At 38.4% G+C, this 21,370-nt stretch overlaps 1 protein-coding gene across 3 annotated transcripts in view; it reads right to left on the reverse strand.

The window, feature by feature from the left end:
• The window catches only part of LOC114417402 (exocyst complex component SEC6-like), a 30,696-nt gene that overhangs the window by 5,812 nt on the left and 3,514 nt on the right, over window positions 1-21,370 (reverse strand). Inside the window, exons 2-18 of one of the 3 annotated variants that reach the window (XM_028382599.1) lie at window positions 20,201-20,297; window positions 18,276-18,314; window positions 17,876-17,964; window positions 17,639-17,729; window positions 17,030-17,119; window positions 16,812-16,891; window positions 15,175-15,267; window positions 13,166-13,192; window positions 12,860-12,967; window positions 11,936-12,074; window positions 11,757-11,801; window positions 10,850-10,905; window positions 10,541-10,649; window positions 1,191-1,331; window positions 907-1,086; window positions 553-636; window positions 376-462 (exon numbers count right to left, since the gene is read on the reverse strand). In XM_028382599.1, the coding sequence (XP_028238400.1) occupies window positions 376-462; window positions 553-636; window positions 907-1,086; window positions 1,191-1,331; window positions 10,541-10,649; window positions 10,850-10,905; window positions 11,757-11,801; window positions 11,936-12,074; window positions 12,860-12,967; window positions 13,166-13,192; window positions 15,175-15,267; window positions 16,812-16,891; window positions 17,030-17,119; window positions 17,639-17,729; window positions 17,876-17,964; window positions 18,276-18,290 (1,434 nt within the window). In that variant the 5' untranslated portion in view covers window positions 18,291-18,314; window positions 20,201-20,297. Of the gene's footprint in view, window positions 1-375; window positions 463-552; window positions 637-906; window positions 1,087-1,190; window positions 1,332-10,540; window positions 10,650-10,849; window positions 10,906-11,756; window positions 11,802-11,935; window positions 12,075-12,859; window positions 12,968-13,165; window positions 13,193-15,174; window positions 15,268-16,811; window positions 16,892-17,029; window positions 17,120-17,638; window positions 17,730-17,828; window positions 17,965-18,275; window positions 18,315-20,200; window positions 20,298-21,370 lie in introns of those variants that run through there. The other 2 variants (XM_028382590.1, XM_028382608.1) reach the window with 2 other exon arrangements.

A 21,370-nucleotide genomic window follows, 5' to 3' on the forward strand; every position in this document is an offset into this window, starting at 1 on the left:
ACCAAGACTACTTTGGATAATAATGATTTGGATGGCTGAAAGAGAGGGGCTGGGAACATTGGGGAGTCACTACCACATCATCTAAGTGCATCCAAGGGAGCATGGACACAAAACGTAGAATCCTAATCTTGAGAGTCAACTCTAGAGAAGTACGTCATATTTTTGTTTAATAATTTTGTTAAAAATTCAGTGTAGTGTTTTTTTTTTTTTCGAGACAGACAGATGAAGCACATGTTTTCTCATCATTCACAACATGAACCAAGAATGAATATACCTGATGTTTCCAAAAAAAAAAAAAAATAAAGTACTTCAGTTCCAAAAGACTGTCAACAAAGTAACAGTTATCAAGTTAATAAATTAGGAAAAACAACAAACCTGCTCAGCATAGTTCTGTGGAAGGGCTTCTATGGTGCTATTACTTAGCTCCATTGCAAGGTCATAGCAGCGCAAATTGTTGTTAATCTAAATACGATGTTACATTGAATCTCATGTCAACAGAAAACAATCCTATGTTGAAACATACGCAACACTTAAGAGAAAAATTACACTAACCATAGCACATAAAGGTTCCAGACCAATTTCAGAAGCTGGTTCTTCAAGTCTCTTCTTTTCGGCTGCTTGAAAATCAATCATCACCTGTAAAAATATATAGTATAACCTAGGATACCAAGCTACTGAGCTAAGCAGTAAGCACTACACATTGTGCTGTGAGGAGCACTTCATGGATTTCTCGTGATATCCTCCCAATAATGATGAAACTTGAACACATTGTTAAACTCAAAAAAATTGCTTTCCAACTTCCAAGTTCTGTCCAGTTTACCTTTATTTACCTAGAGTTTATTTTTCGAAAAGATAAATTTATAATAAGCATCAGTTACTCTACATCTATGTCTTATCAGATATTACCTGAATGGTTGCCAAGGCAATTCTGTATAACATGAGATCAGTGCTATTATCCCGAACAATTTGTACTTGCTCACCAAGTATCCTGAAGAGATCAACAGCAGCTGGGGTATATAGCTTCCCATCTTCAGTTTTCTTTGGGGGCTGTGTTCTATCAGCCTCCAAAATATTCAGGTACCATTTCTATAAACATTAAGAATAAAGCTTAGTCTTTATGCATGATAAAGAAGTCACCCGAGAAACATCATAGATTACTAAAGCTAAATAAACAAGATATTCAGGATTACCCTAGTCGTAGCTTGCATTCTCTCAACATAAGAATTCATAAGAGGATCCATTGCACCACTCTCGGAGCACACTTGGGCTAGAGACTCATCAACTCCAAGCCCAATCAGATTATCTTGGTATTCAACCACCCAACCAGTTACCTGCTTCGTAATAAAACAAACATAAGCATAGATGTATTTTTTTCCCATAAAACATTCAGAGAGAAAAAGAAAATATAGAGAACAAAAAAAAATGATTACTAAATTTAGAAATGAAGCAATTATGCCAAAGAGTCTAAGACAAGTAATCAAATACTTCAATGATAAATATAGTTTTTTTTGCACAGCAAAAATCAGATAGTATTATATATAAATCAGTACTAGGTGTACTGGAAATAGGATAATAATATACAAGGCAGATTTGCCTAACCCATCCAACAGTTTTATAGTCACATTAGCATAAAACAAAAATGAAATAACCCCCTAAGACAGCTCCTCCTTCAAGTTAGTAGACCATTGGTTGAAGTGCGTATGAAAGTCTTTGTCCATGCATTTTAGCCATGACCAAGTCTGGAATAAAGCTTCGTCCATGACTTTTTCGGGGCTGAAAATCTGGTTGTTGAAAACCACTGAATTTCTATGCTTCCAAATAGTCATGGATAGAGCTATCCAAAGCACTTCCCATCTCTTGTCTATATATCTTTTGCTGTTCCAATGAGAGAATTGTATAAAATGATTTTTAGGGTCAATGGGGAAAGGGCCCACTCTACTAACCCAACTCAAAACCTCCCACCAAAGGCTCCTAGTTGTTGTGCAAGAAAACATGATATGACCAACTCTTTCCTCCTCTACATCACATAAAGGGCATCTATAAGATGGTAGAGCCACCTGCCTCCTTCTCAGATTAGCCTTAGTAGGCAATCTGTTTTTGAAGAGTCTCCAAGAGAATGCACTTGCTCTTGGAGGAATTTTCAGATTCCACATACTCCTGGAAACACTGTCTTCAGCAGCAGAGGTGCCATCAACCATCAAGAGATTGTATGCTGACTTTGTAGAATAAGACCCAGTAGTATCGGCCCTCCAATTAAGACAGTCCATACTAGATGGATGGATCTGAACATCAGCAATGTCCTCCATGAAAGCTGCCACCATATCGATCTCATGGTCAAAGAAATTTCTCCTCCATTGGATTCTCCATTCCCACCTGTTATCAGCAAATTGGCCCATTAGATTGATAGTAGAGTCTTGGTGAAGACTGATTTGATACAGAGCCGGATACTTGTCTTTGAGGGTGAAGTCATCCCCCCTCCACTTGTCCAACCAGAACTTAACCTTGGCCCCGTTACCCACCTTCCACCTCAAGTTACTGGTTAAAATATTATGATGCTGCTGCTGGAAGACAGATTTTAAGTCCCTCCACCAAGGAGAGATGTGTGCACTGTTTCTGCCATATAGTAAAGAATACCATCCTCCGTATTTTGACAATAAGATTCTTGCCCAAAGCTGATGCTGATTATTCGCCAAGTTCCAGCCCCATTTGCCAAGCAAGGCTACATTAAACTTGCTCAAGTCTTTAATTCCTAACCCCCCTCTGCTCTTAGGAAGGCAAACTATGTCCCATTTAACCCATGGAATCTTGGTTGTATCATTGTCACCTCCCCAACGAAAGTTTCTCTGAATAGAAACAATCTTATGAACTACTTTTTTGGGGATTCTGTAAAAAGACAGCAAGTAGATGGGCAATGTTGTCAAAACAGAATTGATGAGAGTTATTCTGCTCCCTATCGATAGACACCTGTGCTTCCAAGATGCCAATTTGGACTCAAACTTGTTGATGATTGGTTGCCAAACACTCCAGCTTTTAGGACTTGACCCCACTGGAATTCCCAGGTAGGAGAAAGGAGTGCCCATCTGACTGTAGCTAAGAAAGTGAGCTGCATCTCTACACCATGCCTCTGATTTACTCAAGCAACCAAACTGACTTTTAGTATAGTTGATCTTGAGACCTGAAGCCAGCTCATAGCATCTCAGAACATACTTTAAGACTCTAACATTGGCCGAATTTGCAGCTCCAAAAAACAAAGTGTCATCTGCATACTGCAGAATATTGACATCCTCCTTCATGCTTCCCACTTGATAACTGGTGAATAAATTCTTAGATATGGCTGTCCTCATTAGTCCTGTAAGACCTTCTGTTACCAAGTTGAAGAGAAAAGGGGCAAGGGGATCCCCCTGCCTTAGTCCTCTCTCGGGGACAAACTCCCTAGTGGGACTGCCATTGATTAAGATGGATACTGATGCACTAGAGAGACATCCATGGATCCACTTTCTCCACCTTTCACAAAAACCCATCCTCATCATCATATAATTAAGAAAGCCCCAAGAGAGCAAGTCATAAGCTTTTTCAAAGTCAACCTTAAAGAACATGCAGGGTTTATTTTTTGTTTTAGCTTCAGCTATGACCTCATTAGCAATCATCACTCCATGCAGAATATGTCTTCCTTTGATGAAGGCTGTTTGTCTTTCATCAATGAGATGAGGTAGAACGAGGGTCAACCTATTAGCCAAAAGCTTGGATACAACTTTATAGACACAACCTATGAGAGAGATTGGTCTATAATCATTGAGAGATTGGGGATCATTTCGCTTGGGGATAAGAGCTATAAAGGAGGCATTGCTTCCTTTTGGGAAAGACCCATTGATATAAAACTCATCCAAGAACCTCATGAAATCAGGCTTCAAGATCTTCCAAAACTGCTTGATAAAATTGAAGTTAAGGCCATCCGGGCCAGGACTTTTGTCTCCACCACAATCCCACACAGCTGTTGTAATTTCTGTTTCTGTGAATCTGGCCACAAGGGTTTCTTTCTCTCCTTGAGCAAGAGAAGGTAGCTGGACACCATCCAAGGTTGGCCTGTTAAGATTCTGCTCAGAAAATCTTTCTTTAAAATGATTAAAAGCTTCATTTTTAACACTACTAGGCTCTTGGACCCACACCCCATCTATGATCAATCCTTGGATAGCATTGTGTCTCCTTCTGTGGTTGATCATTTTATGAAAATAAGCAGAATTTCTATCCCCTTCTTTTAACCATTTCACTCTAGCCTTTTGCCTCAACATGGATTCGTAGGCATTAGCTGCATACCACAGCTGCTCCTGAAGGGATTTCTTAAGTTCCACTTCAGCTGGAGACAGAATTCTATCATTAATACCAACCTCCAAAGCATTCAGCTCTTTCTTTAGATCCTGGATCTTCTTAGCAGTGATAACTCCATTGGAATAACTCCACTGTCGAATGCAATCTTTAATGAACTTCACCTTTTGCTTGAGTGCATATCCTCCCCAGCCATTAGGATGATAATTATTCCACTTGAGAGCCACCATATCCTGGAATCCCTTATCCTGCATCCACCAGTCCATGATCTTGAAAGGCTTAGGCCCCCAATCAATGATTTTGGATCTCAAAAGGATAGGGCAATGATCTGAAAAATCCCTATCCAGCACAAACTGAGTGGTATCAGGCCAATGATCCAGCCAATTATCAGATAAGAAAAACCTGTCCAGCTTTCTCATGACACTCCCATTAGGTCTGTACCAGGTGAAGTTTCTGCCAATAGATCTGACCTCCTCTAAGGCCATATCTGAAATCCAAGAGTTGAATTCAACCATGCTAGAAGAGTTGCCCTCTGTCTGAGATGAGCTCACTCTCTCATGATGGTATCTTATCGAATTGAAGTCACCTAAGATGCACCACAATTCATCATGATAAGAGGATTTCAACTGCAGAAGTTCTTCCCATTGATTTCTCTTCCTTTGTAAATCACAGGGGGCATAGACATTGGTGATTATAACCTTATTTTCCTTTACCCACTTACCTTCCAGCAAAATAAAACCATTTCCCACAACCCTTCTATCCATCACATAGGATTCATTATTCCAAATACATAAAAGGCCACCAGCTACATTACTAGAGGGGAGACATTCCCAATTGACATGGCTATCCCCCCACAGGTATTGGCAAAGCTTTTTATCAATGGAGTCCTTTTTAGTTTCTTGAATACAGAGAATATCAACTTTGTTGGCCAGAGTTAACTTCCGAATGGCTGACCTCTTGACTCCACTACCCAAACCTCTCGAGTTAATAGACAAGATATTCATGCGTCATGGTGATGCTTTCCCATCTCTACTGCTACTACAGATGTGTTACAACTGCTATCCACTTCCCTCTTCTTCTTGACCATATTTGTAGTGTTCTCCGCAAAGGATAATCCTAAGTCTCTAGCTATCTCCCAGTGAGCATCATCCTCCACTCCATAATAATCATTGTTGAAGCTACTTGGTGAGATGGGGCTATGAGAAGGCCGCTCCTGAGTAGGGGTCAATGGGGCTGTATCTAAAGCCCGAGAAATGCCTCCTTCGTTGTTATGTTTGGTATTACTAACTGTACCCAGCTTCTCTGATTCACCCACTTCTCCAGTCTTATTAAAAACTGGGTTCAGATTTAATTGGGCCGTAGATTTTGCTGTTCCACACTCATTTTTTCTCCTATACACTTTGAAGACAGAGCTTGTTTTACCGCCATTTGTACCTGGGCCACTGTTTTCCAAGCCCAATATCTTCTTTACCCCATCCCCCTCCAAGCCTTGGGAACTGTTGTCCCTTTCAGTCAATCCCGGCAATTTTGAATCGTGGTTGACTACTGGATATTCCTCGGAGTTCATGGCCACGGGATATTCCTCCAAAGCCCGATGGATACTTCCCACCTCTGAAACATCTTTGACCTTTTCAGCAGCTACAATTTCCGCAAATGGGGTCTGATTTTGGTTAGGGCAGGAAAGCTTAGGGTCAGGCGTTCCTTTACCATGTAAATCCATAGGAAAATGACCGTTGCAATGCTGCTGGTCCTCTCTCCTAGGTGTCAACTTCACAGGACCATGAACTGTCTCGTGCCACCTGCATGACGACACGTCATCACCAATCTTGGGATCACCGTGTTTCCGCCACCGACGGGAACCAAGGTCCCGGCGTCTCCAACCCGTTTCCACCGTACCAGGGCGAGAACCACTGGGTGGGGAAATCTCCGAGGTAGTTACCAGAACGGCGGTCGGGGGAAACTCCACGAGGGACGAGGATGTTTGGCTCTACATCCGAGACCTCCATGTCCGTAGAGAAAGGAGACGGCGGAAAGACCTCCTCAGGTTCAAAACGCGCCGTTCTTCTCCACCCAGAGGCCATGTCCTCATGAATCTCCAGACAGTGCCGAATTCCATCCACTACAACGTTCACCGAAAGAGCTATGAATGGTTTCTCCTTTGTGCGTACCAGAACCCGCGCGATGTCCATCCTCACCTTATCCTCCGTTGCCGCATCTAGCTCCACAAGTTCCCCACATGTCTCCACAATGGTTGCGAAGTGTTCTGTTTCCCAAGCTTCCAGAGGAACGCCCCAGATAAGAAGCCAGGTTAGGCGATATGACGACGTCAACTCTGGCGTCCACTTCTGAATAGAAGAGAAAGGAGTCCCTCCATTACCAAGTTCCTGTTGGTTGATTTTGTCAGCTGTGTCGTCGTCCATTTCATGGAGGATGACCATATCTTCTCCCCAATATGCGGGTTTCACATCCATTCCAAACATCCCCTGCATCTCCTCCTCCACCCTTTCGAACATTCCTTTGTTTTCTAAACGACCCACCCAAACATTATCAAGCCATTTTGTTTTCTCCTTTTTCGTTTGAATAATAATGGACTCTACAACGTTCCCCATCGTGAGCCCCTATAGTTCCTTTCCTTCCTGCGTGCCATGTAGCTTCTTTCCTTCCTGCGTGCCACGGTGTCTCACCACTTCCGCATATGATTTTAGCTTTGGCGGTAGAGTGTTATGGTGTTTCGTCTGCTCAGTTAATGCATACTCCATGAGTTTAACTCCTGCTCTACCTTGAGTCCCTGGTTGAATATTGTCTACCCTGTGGCCTCCTCTCCGGAATTTTGGTTTATTGACGAACAACTTCATCCCCTTTATATATAAATTGTTATCAAGTCTTCTCTCCAGTCGATCTTCGTCTTCTACCCCCTTGAACCTTACGAAACCGTACCTGTGGCCTTGTTTATTCCTCTTCGTAGGTATAAACACCTCCCACACTTTTCCCCACTCCTGGAAAATCTTCCAGAGGTCTTTTTCGCGAACATAATCAGGAAAATGGGAGAAATAGAAAGAGGTGATGTCTGATCTGTCCCTCCACGATGATGGTGATCCCCTTCCACGAGTGGTGTTCTGGTAATAGTCGTGTTGACCAGCTATATCCTTTCCCTGTGCCGATTGGGGCTTCGTACGAGCCTTTCTCCTTCCCTTCACTTGAGTCCATGAGCCCTGGTGTTGGTTGGTTTGAATCCCGCGCTGCTCTTCTTCCACTTTGTAGGTAGTGTTTGCTTCGAAATCGTCTCTCCTTCCATATTTGCGCCATCTGTGTGAGTGTGGACTGTTTACTCTCACTCTTTGGTTGTCTCTGACCCTACTACGGCCTCTCTCCCTCATTGTCTCCTTTCGTCTATCTCTCCCTCTCTCTCTCCCACTCTCTCTTCCTCTCTCTCTCTCTCCCTCTTGCTCACTAGCTCTGACTCTCTCTCTCATTCTCTCATCTCTCTATAAAAAGTCATCTGCTAAAAAAATGTTATCTGATTGAAATCTTCCACATCCTCTTTCTTGTTCAGCTTAATATTTCCATTCACAGCTTCAAGGACGTCGGTCTCGTATCCTCGATCTGACCCAACACTCATTTCCTCTTCAGCACTCTCTGTCCCTGACATCTTCCTTCTGCTCCCTTCTACTTCCTTCTTTTGTGTATCTTCTGTCATCTCTGCAGATGGTTGTTGGGGTTTTTCGGGTCGCGTGCGTTGCTGTGGTCTCCGGATTATCTCCACTTTCTGTTGGACAATGTCCGTCGAGCTTTTGACCAGGAACGGACTCTCAGTTAAAGGCCCGTAAAGAGCATTTTCTTCTCCGCCGTCCCCCCCTTCGCCGGCGGTGCCTTTCAGCAAGTTGAAGAAGCCGAGATTTATTGACGGTGCCACGCCGACGGAGTCAATGTCAATATCTTCCGACTGGACGTCCTCCGACATGATTGATTCACTATTGGCTCGACGATTCTGTGTGCTGCCGTTGACCGCCCCTTCTTCTACGATAGCTATATGGTGCTCTGCTCCGTCAATAGTCGCGACAACTGTGTGCTGAAGTAGGGGTCTCCATGGAGTTCTTATGAGGACTCTCGCCCTGTCCAGCCGTGTCAGCTCTTCAAAGTCGTCGTCGACATCGATTAGATCACCGACGGCAGCCACAATCTTTCGAATGTTGTCGGTGTCCCATACCTGTAGTGGAACCCCCAGGCATTGGGCCCATATCACCCTGTATCCTGGCTTCATGTTCGGGTTCCATTTCTCTAACGAGTGGAACAAATGTTGGAGCTTCCGTGTCTTGCTGTCCGAGAGCCCAAGTATTAGAACCATATCGTTGCCGATATATTTCGGCACTACGTTCAGTCCTAGCTCCCACGTTATCTCGTCTTCAACTCTTTCAAAATCATTTGCCTTCTCAAGGCGTCCAACCCATGCTTCTTTAAGCCATTCCTTCTTCCCCCAGTCTACTTGCAATTGTATCGTCGACTGTGACTGTGTTTGTCCACTGTATGTTGGTCGGGGTTGCCTTCTCTGTCCAACAACCATTGGGTTGTTGTTAGCTGTGACCTCCGCATATGTCTTGTGCTCAGTTCTAAACATTGTTGGCTTGTGACGTTCATTCCTCCCCTCTGTGCTGTGTCCTTCTTGTTTGGTCTTCAGTTTGTCAACATGCTGTTCAGACCCCATTTTTCGTCTCCCATACTTTGGGAGATTCACATACAACTTTAGGCCATCTATGATGAGATTATCCAGCTTCCTTGCAAGTTCGTGTTCGTCCAGTACGTCCTTGAACCTAGCGAAACCATATCTTCTTCCCCCTTGGTTCCTGTGATTAGGGATGAAAATCTCCCTTACGTCACCCCATTTCTTGAAGTAGGTCCAGAGATCTTTCGCCGTTGTATGGTCAGGGAAACGTGTGAAGTAGTATGTAGTGATATCTCGCTTCTCCCTCCAGCTTGAGGTGTGATACTTGTGTAGAAATCCTGTCCTTGCCGATGCGTAGTTTAGTCTAGGATCCTCTCCATCTCTTTGTCTCTCTCGCTGTCTCCCCTTCCCCCTCCTCACGGTGGTCCACTCACTCTCTCTCACTGGCACACTCTCTATCCTCTCACTCTCTCTCATCTCTCTGACACTATAAAAGGTAATAATTCTGCTGAAGAGTGTATTGTTCCCCTAGCCAATTATCTGTCCAGAATTTAATATTTTCCCCACACCCAACCTTCCAAGACAAGTTGTCTTTAAAAATACTGCGGTCCGACTGATGATACAGATTCCTAATGTCTCTCCACCAGTGGGAATAACCCCTTTTGTCTCTACCATTTTGGAATTCTGACCAACCACCATATTTTGAGGTTATAATTCTGACCCAAAGCTGTTGCTGATCAGATGCAAAAGCCCATATCCATCTTCCCATCAAAGCTACATTAAATTTAGAAATATCCTTTATCCCCAAACCCCCATCAGTCTTAGGCAAACAAATATCAGCCCATTTCACCCAAGGAATTTTTTTATGATCATTGTCTCCACCCCACAGAAAATTCCTTTGGAGGCATATCAGCCTTTGGACTATCTTTTGAGGTATTTTAAAAAGGGAGAGGAGATAAATTGGGAGAGCATTGAGGACAGAGTTTATAAGGGTGATCTTCCCAGCCATGGATATATCTCTCTGAGCCCATTTGTTGTATGTTAGGTGAAATCAGGGAGAATATAAAGAATAGAGACTGAGTCGGTTTCTGTTAGTGACAGCTAAGTTGTTGAGGACTTCGAGCTGAAGTAGATAAGAAAAAATGGAAAGATAACAGAATAAAAGGGAGTGGGTGAGGAGTGCAGGGTACAACAAATTGTAAGAAAGTAAAGACTAGAGAGTGGGGCCAGGGCTCTCTAATCCAGGAATTGAGACTTTAACTGTAATTCTTACCAAAACTGACTCTAGGATCCAAGTTCAGACCCCGGAACAAGAGAGAATTGCAATAAAAAATTCCATTCTTAACCTGTAAGTGACTTATCTGATCCTTTCTATGTTAACATCACATCACAACGTAGTCTGTAATACAGATGAATTGGAAAGCTAGTAACTTAATTTCCCATATGCTACAGAATTGGAAAATCTAAGGCTGGCTCACCTTTATCTAGGGAGAATATGGCATTCTGACTTCTAAGTATGTGACAAGTTATACATAAATAATAACTTCAGAGAAATACCTTTAATATCTCAATGTTTGTTAATTCATTCGCCCTGTCGCTAAGCAATCTTAGCATCTGAATAAATCTCTCAGTGTACAGATTTACCATTAATTGGAATATTTCGTATCTGCCAGAATTAGAAAATGAATTAGAACAAATAAAACATGTACATAAAGAACCCCTCTACCAATAATCCCTTCCTTAGATTAAGTGAAATGTGTAGTTTGACTCGGATAGGCTCAAACATGGGTTTAGGATGTGTTTCATAGAGAAGCCAGTCCAAAAGCTGTGAAGATTAAAAAGTAGTATACTCAATATAGAGAAAACCTTGGAGGAAAGCAGGGAGCTACATAGTCATAGACATCTCCAAGCTCTTCCCCAATCTATATGCCACAAAAGAAACAAGGTTCCATCAGTAATAGGGAATGAAAGTGAATCTCAAGTAAAGGAAACTGCAAATGGTATAATATTTTGAGTAAATTATAGTAACAATTATACTGTAAATAAGAGATCACGAGAAGGATTATGGGATATGACTTTGTTGCATTAACCAGTTGGTATTATTGACTTCAGCACTTCAAAAAAGTGACAGGGAGAGGGAGAAGAGGGTGAAAGATAATTTACGTATTCAAAGCGAGATTAAATAATAACAATACTAACAACTAACATTTGCTGATGAGATTACAATGATAGCATATAATTATCCACTCAATAATATATCAACTTGTACAAATATGAATATAATAAGTGAAACAGGATTCTAGCATTGCCCTTGTATGACTAACAGCTTTAAAAGGGTTACGGAGGAGATACAGTTACAGCATTTAAAATTTAAAATGGGATATGGAAGCCCTTCCCCTTCATAGATTAAGGGTGTGTTTGATACACACAAGGTACAACACAAAGAGAACAGCACAGAACAACTATTTATGTTCTCCATTGTTTGAGACAAGATCCTGGTCCCATTCATGGTTCCAAGTTCCAGCTACGATTAGCTAAATAGTGATCAAGTCATATACCATACCACAGACTCTACATTAGCATTAAAAAAATATCTTTAGTTTCTCTCCCATACAAATACTAGCGCGCATGATGGTCCTTCTATTATCATATGAAAGAAGTAATCAACTGAAGTAGGATAGCAGAAAGGAAAACAAAAGTAAAACAAATATTTAGTCCCGGTGGGGAAAACCAAAAGTAAAAGATCAGAAGCTTAAAATTTAGTCTAACATACCGCTCGTGCTGCCTCTAAAGCTGCTTTCAGGTCCTCAAACACAAGCTGATTCATAAATTAAATTAACAGTGAGTTGCATAAAGAATAGCATATTCTCATGAGGGCAGTAGGTGGGTGTCTTCATATTTTGTATATTTGTAGCAGGAGAGGGAACATGTAGAACAGTAAGATCAATTAACCTCATTGAGAAGCTTGTTAAACCGTCCTTCTACAGTCTTCCTTATTTGCTCATAGCATTTATCCTTATAGCCTTTCCCCTGAACCTTCAATTTTTGCTGCATTAAATTTTTTGAAGAAGCCATTGAACTTGTAGATTTTCTGTAATTACCAGCATCAACAGAATTTTGAGTAATGAAACAGAGTTGGGGGGATTCTTCTGACAGATCAGGTTGGTTTGGGGTAAAAAATTTATGGAATGGTTCATTAGTAAAAATAGTATTGTAAAATAATACATAAGTTTTTCACCCTATTTCTATGCCCATACCAGGCTGACCATAAGAAGAGATAAAAATGTTGGGAAATATCCACAATAAAAATCTAAGCATAAGACCAATGAGTCATGACCAAACAAGCAGGTATAACAGAGAGAAATAAGACAATTTTTTGTTGCATGGGAATGAATGTGAAAATTCTAAACTGCATAATAAATATGGATAATCTTTCTGACAATATTTTATATGTGGCATTGCTACTAACAAATGGATTGTGCTATTGACTTAGCAAGTTAGTAGCACTGCTGTCAATGGAAAACAAAGCCCCATGGAATAGGCCAAACAGCCACCATATAATGGTGGATTGCACGACAATCAAGATTGAATATGAAAAAGGTATCAAGAAATAGTTTCCAACTAAAGATGAAATGATTTTTAATAGAAGTAATAGTCTCAAAGTTCTTTTATTGAAGGAAGGAAAGAGATGCATAAATAAAACATGCCATTTTGAGAAATTGAGTGCATCCCTAAATTGTTTAAAGGATTTCCCAAATGCAGTATATAAAGTAAATGCAGTAAAACTATCAAGTAAATCATATAACAAGATGGCAGCAAGGGTTGTTGTTTCCATTGTCATAGATTTTCAATATCACAAAAAATATTATAACATACATGCCGTTGTTACGAGGATTTGCAACTGATGCCATTGCACCATCCCCTTCAGCCTCAGCTGCTTCTTCTGCAATCTGTTGATCAAGGATCTCTTGCATTTCAACAACCCTGGAATATGAAAAACAAAGGGAAAATAAGATTACATTATTTTTAGAAAGAGTAAACTCCTCTACAGGCTGATTAGAATTTCCAATCATCCAACCAATCATCTATAATTTCCAATCCTCCAACCTACCATCTGAAACAAGATGAAGGGAATGAACTGAGTGGGGAAAAAAAAAGTGAAATTGACTATCAACAACATACCGTACAGCACGAACTAAAGTCTGTGGGCTGCAAAGAAGAAAAAAGAATAATTAAAAAAGAGTTGCGGATAATACCACAATCAAAGCATATACTTTATGTTTAACAACACAACAAATCCAACTTTGCAGAAGATATGGAATATAAATTGTAAGTTCTAACCACCAGATTTTCATTCTTTTATTTTCAAATTTCTTACCAAGCACAAACAAACAACTTCCCCAGCATTCATCCCTGCTCAAGAGTATATCACCCAACTAAGGAGGGCATTACACCAGCATTCCATGTACATTCAAAAAAGTGATTCTTTAATATAATAAAGATCATAGTAGTCAATAGCAGTCATAACAGGCGCAATAGCGGTGGAGCAAAGTAAAGCACTGGTGAGCCACTATGCAAACGTTTTCGCATCTCAGTTTGGTGAAGCGGTAGGAGTGGCCGCAATCCCAACACAGAAGAGCCCTGTATCACTTGGATCCCACGAGTGAAGAGAAAGTTGGATATGCATTGGATCTCACCTAAATCTATGCAAATGTTGTTTCCTCTCGGTTTGGTGAGGTGGCCGAGATCTCGGCACGGCAAAGCTCTAGATTCCACGAGTGAAGAGAAAGTTGAATCTACATTGGATCTCACCTAAATAGCCCTATTTATCCTCCTGAGGATAATTTGGTTTCAAACCCCGGTTCAAAGAAGAAAAGTATGTCATGCTAATGAGCCTCGGAGGATCTACATCTCAGGGTCAGACGCAATCCCGCTCCTATAGCGGTTTCTCGTCCGTGAGGACTGTGACACTAAAGATGCCATTTCCCTTTCCCCCTCTAGTCTCTACTTCACTTTGACACTATCTCTCACAATGGATGCAGCAATGAATTAGGATTTTAGGACTTATAAGCCAGGCCACTGCTGCGGATGTTACTAATTTTCCGTCACACACATGAACATGATGGTGTTGCCGCATTGGTCTGATTTTCTAATTAAAAAAATTAATAAGTATATTCTTGAAAGCATTTATTAGAGAAACAAAAATTAAAATAATATTTATTATAAATATTTCTAAAATTTTATGCATCACTATAATATTTTTTACAAAAACATTACTATTAAATAGTTTTTTAACTATCTATTATCTAATCATTAATATATTAATTTTTCACAAGTTTCGTCAACATAATGATGAATATGATGCTATTTTAAATTTTTAAAGAACTAATTTAATATAAATTAAATTTTGAGAAACTATTCTACTTATAAAAATTTTAAAAGGGTAATATAATGAAATTTTAAATAAAACTATCATTTTTTTTTACAAAATAAAACTAGTTTAGTATCAAGATTTTTGAAAGATTAATGTAATGACTTATAACTTACAAAAATTAACTTGAAAGTTTGCTACAAAAATGATGTAATATATATTTTTAAAAATAATTGAAAGCTTCTAATAAATATCAAATATTTTTCAACCAGAATCTTGGAAATGCTTAATTTTTTTACAGGCTTGAAGCACTTTATTTCTTTAACTTTCATAGCTATCAACTTTATGTTTTGTTTCAGTATTGAGTTTTTATCATTAATGATCACTACTACATAATTAAGTAAATTTTCTCTTTTTGAGCTTTTATAGATATATAAAGTATAAATTATTCAATAGATATAAAAAAAACATTTAGAATAGTGGTAATCCTGCTATCTGCTATCCCATTTTTAGTGTCAACTGCTCCGCACCGCTATTCAGGATTGACTACTATGATAAAGATTACGTATTAATTTTAATATATTATTAAAGCAAAATCTAAGACTTTTATGATGGCAGACAAGGTGACTGATATCCCCAAGCCTAAAAATTCCAACAAATAAGTAAACAAAAATGACTCAAATGTGCAAACTAAACTCAATAGAAAATGTAACAGTTTCAAACACCAAGTAGCACACTCAATAGAAATTAAGTGGAGCAGCATCAACGGAACAACATGCAATGTTATTTGAGATGTTTATGTTCAAAACATGGCACAGACCTTTCTTTGGAGAGTTTATAAAAATTGGAAATGTGGCCCCATAGCGTTTTCTCAAAGGTCTCCCAAGTTCGATCTACATCTTCAAAATATTCTCTGAGACATATACACAAGATATGGAAAAATAGATACTTAGCCTTAAAATTATAAGATAAATTATGAAACAAATTCATTAATCACATATCTCAACATAAATAACTTTATGTGGTCATCTTTCAAATAGTTTCAAGTTTCAAAAGCATACAAGGCATGTCATCTTCAATAAACACAATGCTAGTACTTAACCCTTGTATTTTAATAGGAGCTCGTGTATCACAACACTAGTTAAATCACCAAATTTGATGATTAATGGCCATTAACAGGCTCAACCAATAAAATAAATAAAGGCTTTAGTAATGAGTGGATAGGAATTTCAAATTATAGAAAAGGTTTACTGTAATTGTGTATTGTATCACACATGTATACTCTTATTTATAATTGAATGACAATAAAATTTAGGGAAACATAATCAAGACTATTAATGACAATATTCCCTAATTATAGTGATCAAATCATATCTTCAACACAAATCAATGATCCAGTGGTCCCTATAAGCCCAGCATAAAACAAATTAACAAAAGAGACATGCAGAACAAGTAGTCTAGTACATACTAGATACCTTTACACATGTGGGGAGGCTAGACTGATGCAACAAAAGAACAGAAATTTGACCTATTATTGATATACTAAATTTTCAATTGCAAAAATAAATTTTAAAGACTGCACTGCATTTGCAGTTCAATCAAATGACACATGCTCCTGATGGCCATAAGCTTTTCTTCATAGCTATTGTTGCATTTGATCAAGAGTTATCAACATTTGTTCTTGGTGCCAAACCAATAACAGTAATTTTTAGCAAATTCCACATTGTTAGTTCATTTTTATCACATAATATTTCATAGTGTGAAGGAATTTTGCTTGGATTTAAAATCTATTAATTAAGTAGTTTTGATATTGTCATACCCCTATGTGGACTTGACAACACAAAACACATACAAATATAATACACAAGGTACCCAGAGGATAAAAACATTAAGAGATAAACTGCTTAAATTAACTTTTTTTATAGAATACACAAAAACTTCCAGCCAGTAGAATACTCTTCTAAAACTTCTTAATGCAACATAGTGCTTAACATCTCACTTAAGGTTCCTCAAATCCCTCCAACACCATTAATTATAATTTTCTTAAGATTTGCATTTGGGCCTAACTCAGCCCTACAAAAGTGGCTTGTAAGGTGAGAGTTGTCCCCCCCCGCCCTCATATACTTTATCTTGATACTATCTATAGCCGATGTAAGACTTGGATTTTTACCTAATACACCCCCTCACACCTACCACTTTTGGGCTTAGTGCATAGGTAATATGGTAGGTGACCCGTTAACAGATCTAGGATAGACTCTGATACCATCTTACAATTGTGGATGATGCATGTATATACTGCTGACTAAGAAAATTAGTGAGTCATTACATAACTAAAAGATGGGGGCTTATGCAGATTGAAATTCTCATTCCAAAATCTGCGGCAGTCCCCCGCCCCCCCCTCAGGATTCTTGCTCACCCAGCCAATGAATGTGACAGTGCACCAAAGAAGACACAGACCTTAGCCTTCCAATCTCTTCCTTGTGAGATCCAGCAGCTGCTAAAGCAAACCTTCGTTTTCCATCCAAAGCTGTTAACCTCTGCAAAATTTGTAAAAGTAAGATAAAATGGAAAATAAAGTTTGAAATGTAGTTGAGATTTGGACAAACATAAGATGTTTTATAACAAATAAATAAATAAAAACAAATATTTTACACTATAAGTAAGACCAGCTTTACCTCGTAAGTGTTGACGATTTCTTTGTCATCACTCAAAGAATCCCGAGCCTCGGCTGCCTCATCAGAGATAGACATCATACCTTCAACATCCTATCAGAACATAAAGAAACAAGCCAAAACCATAAAGACAGGATATGCACATACCAGTATAAGTGTACAACTAGGTTCCAACCATGTTTATTCAAAATGAGGCCAAATGACTGAAATCTGCAGGTTGTATCAATCCCATTCTAAGTTTCTAACAAAGAAAAATTACAACTAGGTTCCAACCATGTTTATTCAAAATGAGGCCAAATGACTGAAATTTGCAGGTTGTATCAATCCCATTCTAAGTTTCTAACAAAGAAAAATTAACTAAATTATAAATGTTTGACACAATGAAGGCAGCATTTGAGGGGATACCCTCTCAATACATAACTGCATCTTCTACTTTAACCATGATTATGCAGGGTATAAAGTGAAAGATCCATTTTGTAATAGTTGTAGATAGCAAGCTCAATACTACTGCAAAAAAGTGGGAGGGAGAAAGTTCTAAATAACAACTCTTAACTATGAAGCAGTAGAATGAGTATTAGACAATTAGCCTTTTAATCAAGGATGGAAATGCACCTTCAAGGTTGTGTTTAAGTTATTTCTTGCATTGCTAAGTATCTTTATCTGATCATGGTTGTCAATTAATGTTTGGCATTCCTGACATAAACTGATGCATCAAGAAATCAGAAAATCAAAGTCAGTTCAAATGGAAAAAAAGTCAATGGTAAGTTTACAGTTTACAGTTTACACAAGAGAAAATAACCACCCTCTAATAGGTGATAACAGTTTCAGTCCATCTCAATTCTATCATACTTCTCAATGGAGACAAAGTTTTCACGAAGCTGATTTATTGTCTTCTCAGAGAAGGAGAGCGATTTTAGTCCTGCCTGTGACTGCTCAACCTGCAGTAGTATTTTGGGCAAAGCATATGAAGATATGAGATTTGGTGCCTCAGTTAATTCAATATCAAGAGCAAGTTAAAGGAAATCTAGACAAAATAACGTCAGAGCATCGGTTGAGATCTCACCTAAATCCCTGTTGTCAAAGTCATGAAAAATTATTACTATAACCTATTCTTCAGTTTCAGTGAAAAAAATTTATGTTTAGTGGGGTTTGGCAAGGGGAAAGAGGCAACAATAGATTTATAAAAACCATTCATATGCAACCGCCATCTAAACAGTTCATATTTAGTTAATTGAAAAGAAAAAATTACCTGTTCGGCAACCATTGTACTAAGCTGTGCATCATTGGCCTGAAAAATAAAGCAAAATATAAGCACATAGAATTGGTAGCTCCTTATATTCTGAATAAAATAGCTGCAACATTAATGAATGACGGAGACACCATACATGATCCAATAATTGTAAATGTTGTTACAAACAAGATTATTACATATAGGCATTAGACTATACATAGGTTACTGTTATAAAAGTCAAACTGGAAATTAACTCAGGAGAGGTACTGAGTTTGAGGCAATGCACCACTAGTTCAACCAATGAGTATCAAACTACATAAAATTACACAAGTATTTAAATATTTAATGAAGACCAAAAACACACAACATCATCATCATAATTAGAAATATAAATCAATTTCAAACTGAGTAAAATTTATGTCTCTCAATTATTTTTAAAAAAAAATCTTGAAAAAGGCAGCCCAATACTCAAGGCTCCTACTTAGTCGGGTATGGGGAGAAATGGTGGACCCAAGTATAATTGAGGGGGTGCAGATGCACCCCAGACTTTGAGAAAATATAAATATATCCTACTGTTGTTATCTTATTGCTCCCCCTATTTTTAAAATTTGAACCCACTACTCTCAATTTTTCAGTTGTTGTCAAATTTTGCTTTTTATTGACTATGTTTTTTTCTTATGTTTTGTTCTTTTTCCAGCTCACTAGGTACTTTTACTCTTTATTTAGTTGGACGTTTCATTTCCTTTTCATCTCACTGCACTTGATTTTAATATTTGTCTTTATTTTCAAATGTATGATAATAATAATTATTTTTTTATTTTTTAAATAAATTGATCCCACTGAATGAAGGTCCTGGATTTGCCATTTATGGAAATGGTAGATGTATGTAAGTGTATATGAGTAACTAACTCTGGTTTAGTTAGTTTTCAGTTACAACTGAATCTCAGCAGTATAAATACCACTCTTGTAAGAGATCTCAGTGGCTTTGTATTTCCTTCTACGTCAATAATACAAATCCCTTTTCTCTCCTTCTTCTCCCTTATATCTTCTCTACATGGTTTCAGAACTTTCTGATCCATTCTCATGGCTTCCGCAAATTCTGGTGCAACTCTGGTTAACACCGGTGCAGTTCCAACCAGTGAAATTCCAATCAACTCTGAGATTCCATTCTACTCTGAAATTCCGATCAATTCTGGCACGATTCCGAACACCATTGGCGCGATTACAGTCAATTAGATTCCGATGAATCAAGACGTCCCAGCTTCGTCAGTTACGACAAATTTTTTGCTTCAAATCACAGAAAAGTTGAACAATAAGAATTTTTTACTCTGGTGACAACAAATTGAGCCAGCGATCTCCGCACTTGGACTCAATCGCTTTGTAGCTAATCCTCAGATCCCTCCGTGATACCTTTCTGATGTCGATCATGATCTTGATTGTGTCAGTCCTCTGTTTTTGATGTGGCACACAAGCAGAGAGACCTTCCTTTTATATTTTCTGTTTCCAGGATTCATTTAAAAAAATTGTTGATTAAGAACATGATAAAAATGTCAATTTGAAATTTTGATAGCTCTTCCTTCTATATTTTCTTTTCATGTTTTTATGTTATGTAAGACTATTGTATGACCAATGAAGTTAATGAAATGAGGTATTCATTGCCATGTGATACCACCTCCTCCACACATGCCATCCTACTCAGTAGCCAAGAAGAAAAGAAACCAAAAACATTTGAAAAATATTTCATCCAACTTTCTTCTTCTCTAGTGGTGGACCCAGAGGGTTTCTACATTTTACATAATGAAACCAGTCATTTCAAACAACCTACATTTTTTAATTAAAAAAAAGGATATTATTGAGAAAGAGAGGAGAAATACGAAGGGATTAGGATAAGATATCTACTACAGCTAAAAATTACACCAAAAGAGAAAAGAACATAAACTAACATGAAGTCAAGCAAGCTAATCTCCCTGTATATCTGCCAAACACATCCCCTGAAAGAGACCTTTGTCATGACTCCACAAAGAAGCTAGAAGAACCACTCTGTCCCAAATGAAATCCAAAGTTAGTAGAACTCAACCAGTGAAAATTCAAGATTTTGTTTCCAACCATATACACCAAACTATCACAAACTGAGAAAACCTCCAAAGCCTTTTAGCATCTCTATTGGTGCCAAAGCCTCTAAATAACGAACAAGAAACACTGAAGATCCTTGGGACAGACCCATCCTTCACCCACCACAGCAGAGTATACCAAAGATGGAACCCAGCTGGGTGCAAAAAAAAAAAAAAAGAGAAGCAATTTTAAAACTCAATATACACATAACACAAAAATTAGGTGATACTGTAGTTAGGGGGTCTTCAAATTTGGAGCATGTCATTGGTATTAATCCGGTTAAGAACAGCAGTCCAAATTAAAAATTTAACTTTAAAAGGAACAATTAATTTCCAAATTGGCTTATCCAATAGAAAAGATTCTCTATTAGGGGATGAAGTGAGAATTGGAAATCTTATTTACCCATTAAAGGATCATGAAGAATCAATAGACCAACTCTTCCAGTCTTGGTTAGGAGTGAATTGACATTTTTCAGAAAAACCAAAAGGTTTTTTTGTAGTTCAGAGATATCAATGACTTTCAGATTTCTAAAAAATGTTAATCCCAAGACACATTAGCATTGGATGTAGAAAAAAAGTGAAATACGGGAGCATTGTGCAGAATAAGAAGATGGAAAAGTCTTGGGAAATGCACCAAAGAGGGGTATTACCCACCCAGTGAAAAGGTTAGATTTCTGGTTTTTAACCCCTTGAAAAGAGGTAAAGAAAGACTAGGAAGGACATTGGATATTAGGGTATATGTTAGAATAACTGTGAAAACAGTTTCCAAGGGCTGTTAGCTTTTGCTAACAGCACCTCACTAATATCAGGCTGTTAAGCTGTTAGTCTATTAACAGATTTTCCCCCCTATTTGTTAATTCTGTTTTGTACTTAGTTTGAAGGGTTAGAGATCTATAAATACTCCCTTGTAACTAACTCTGTAACTAACTTTCAGATTCAATAATATCAGTTTCTTTTCTCTACATTTTTCTTTCTCTATTTCTTTTCACTCAGTCTAAAATG

The sequence above is a fragment of the Glycine soja genome, chromosome 1 (genome assembly GCF_004193775.1).
Source record: "Glycine soja cultivar W05 chromosome 1, ASM419377v2, whole genome shotgun sequence".
Taxonomy (NCBI): Eukaryota; Viridiplantae; Streptophyta; class Magnoliopsida; order Fabales; family Fabaceae; genus Glycine; species Glycine soja.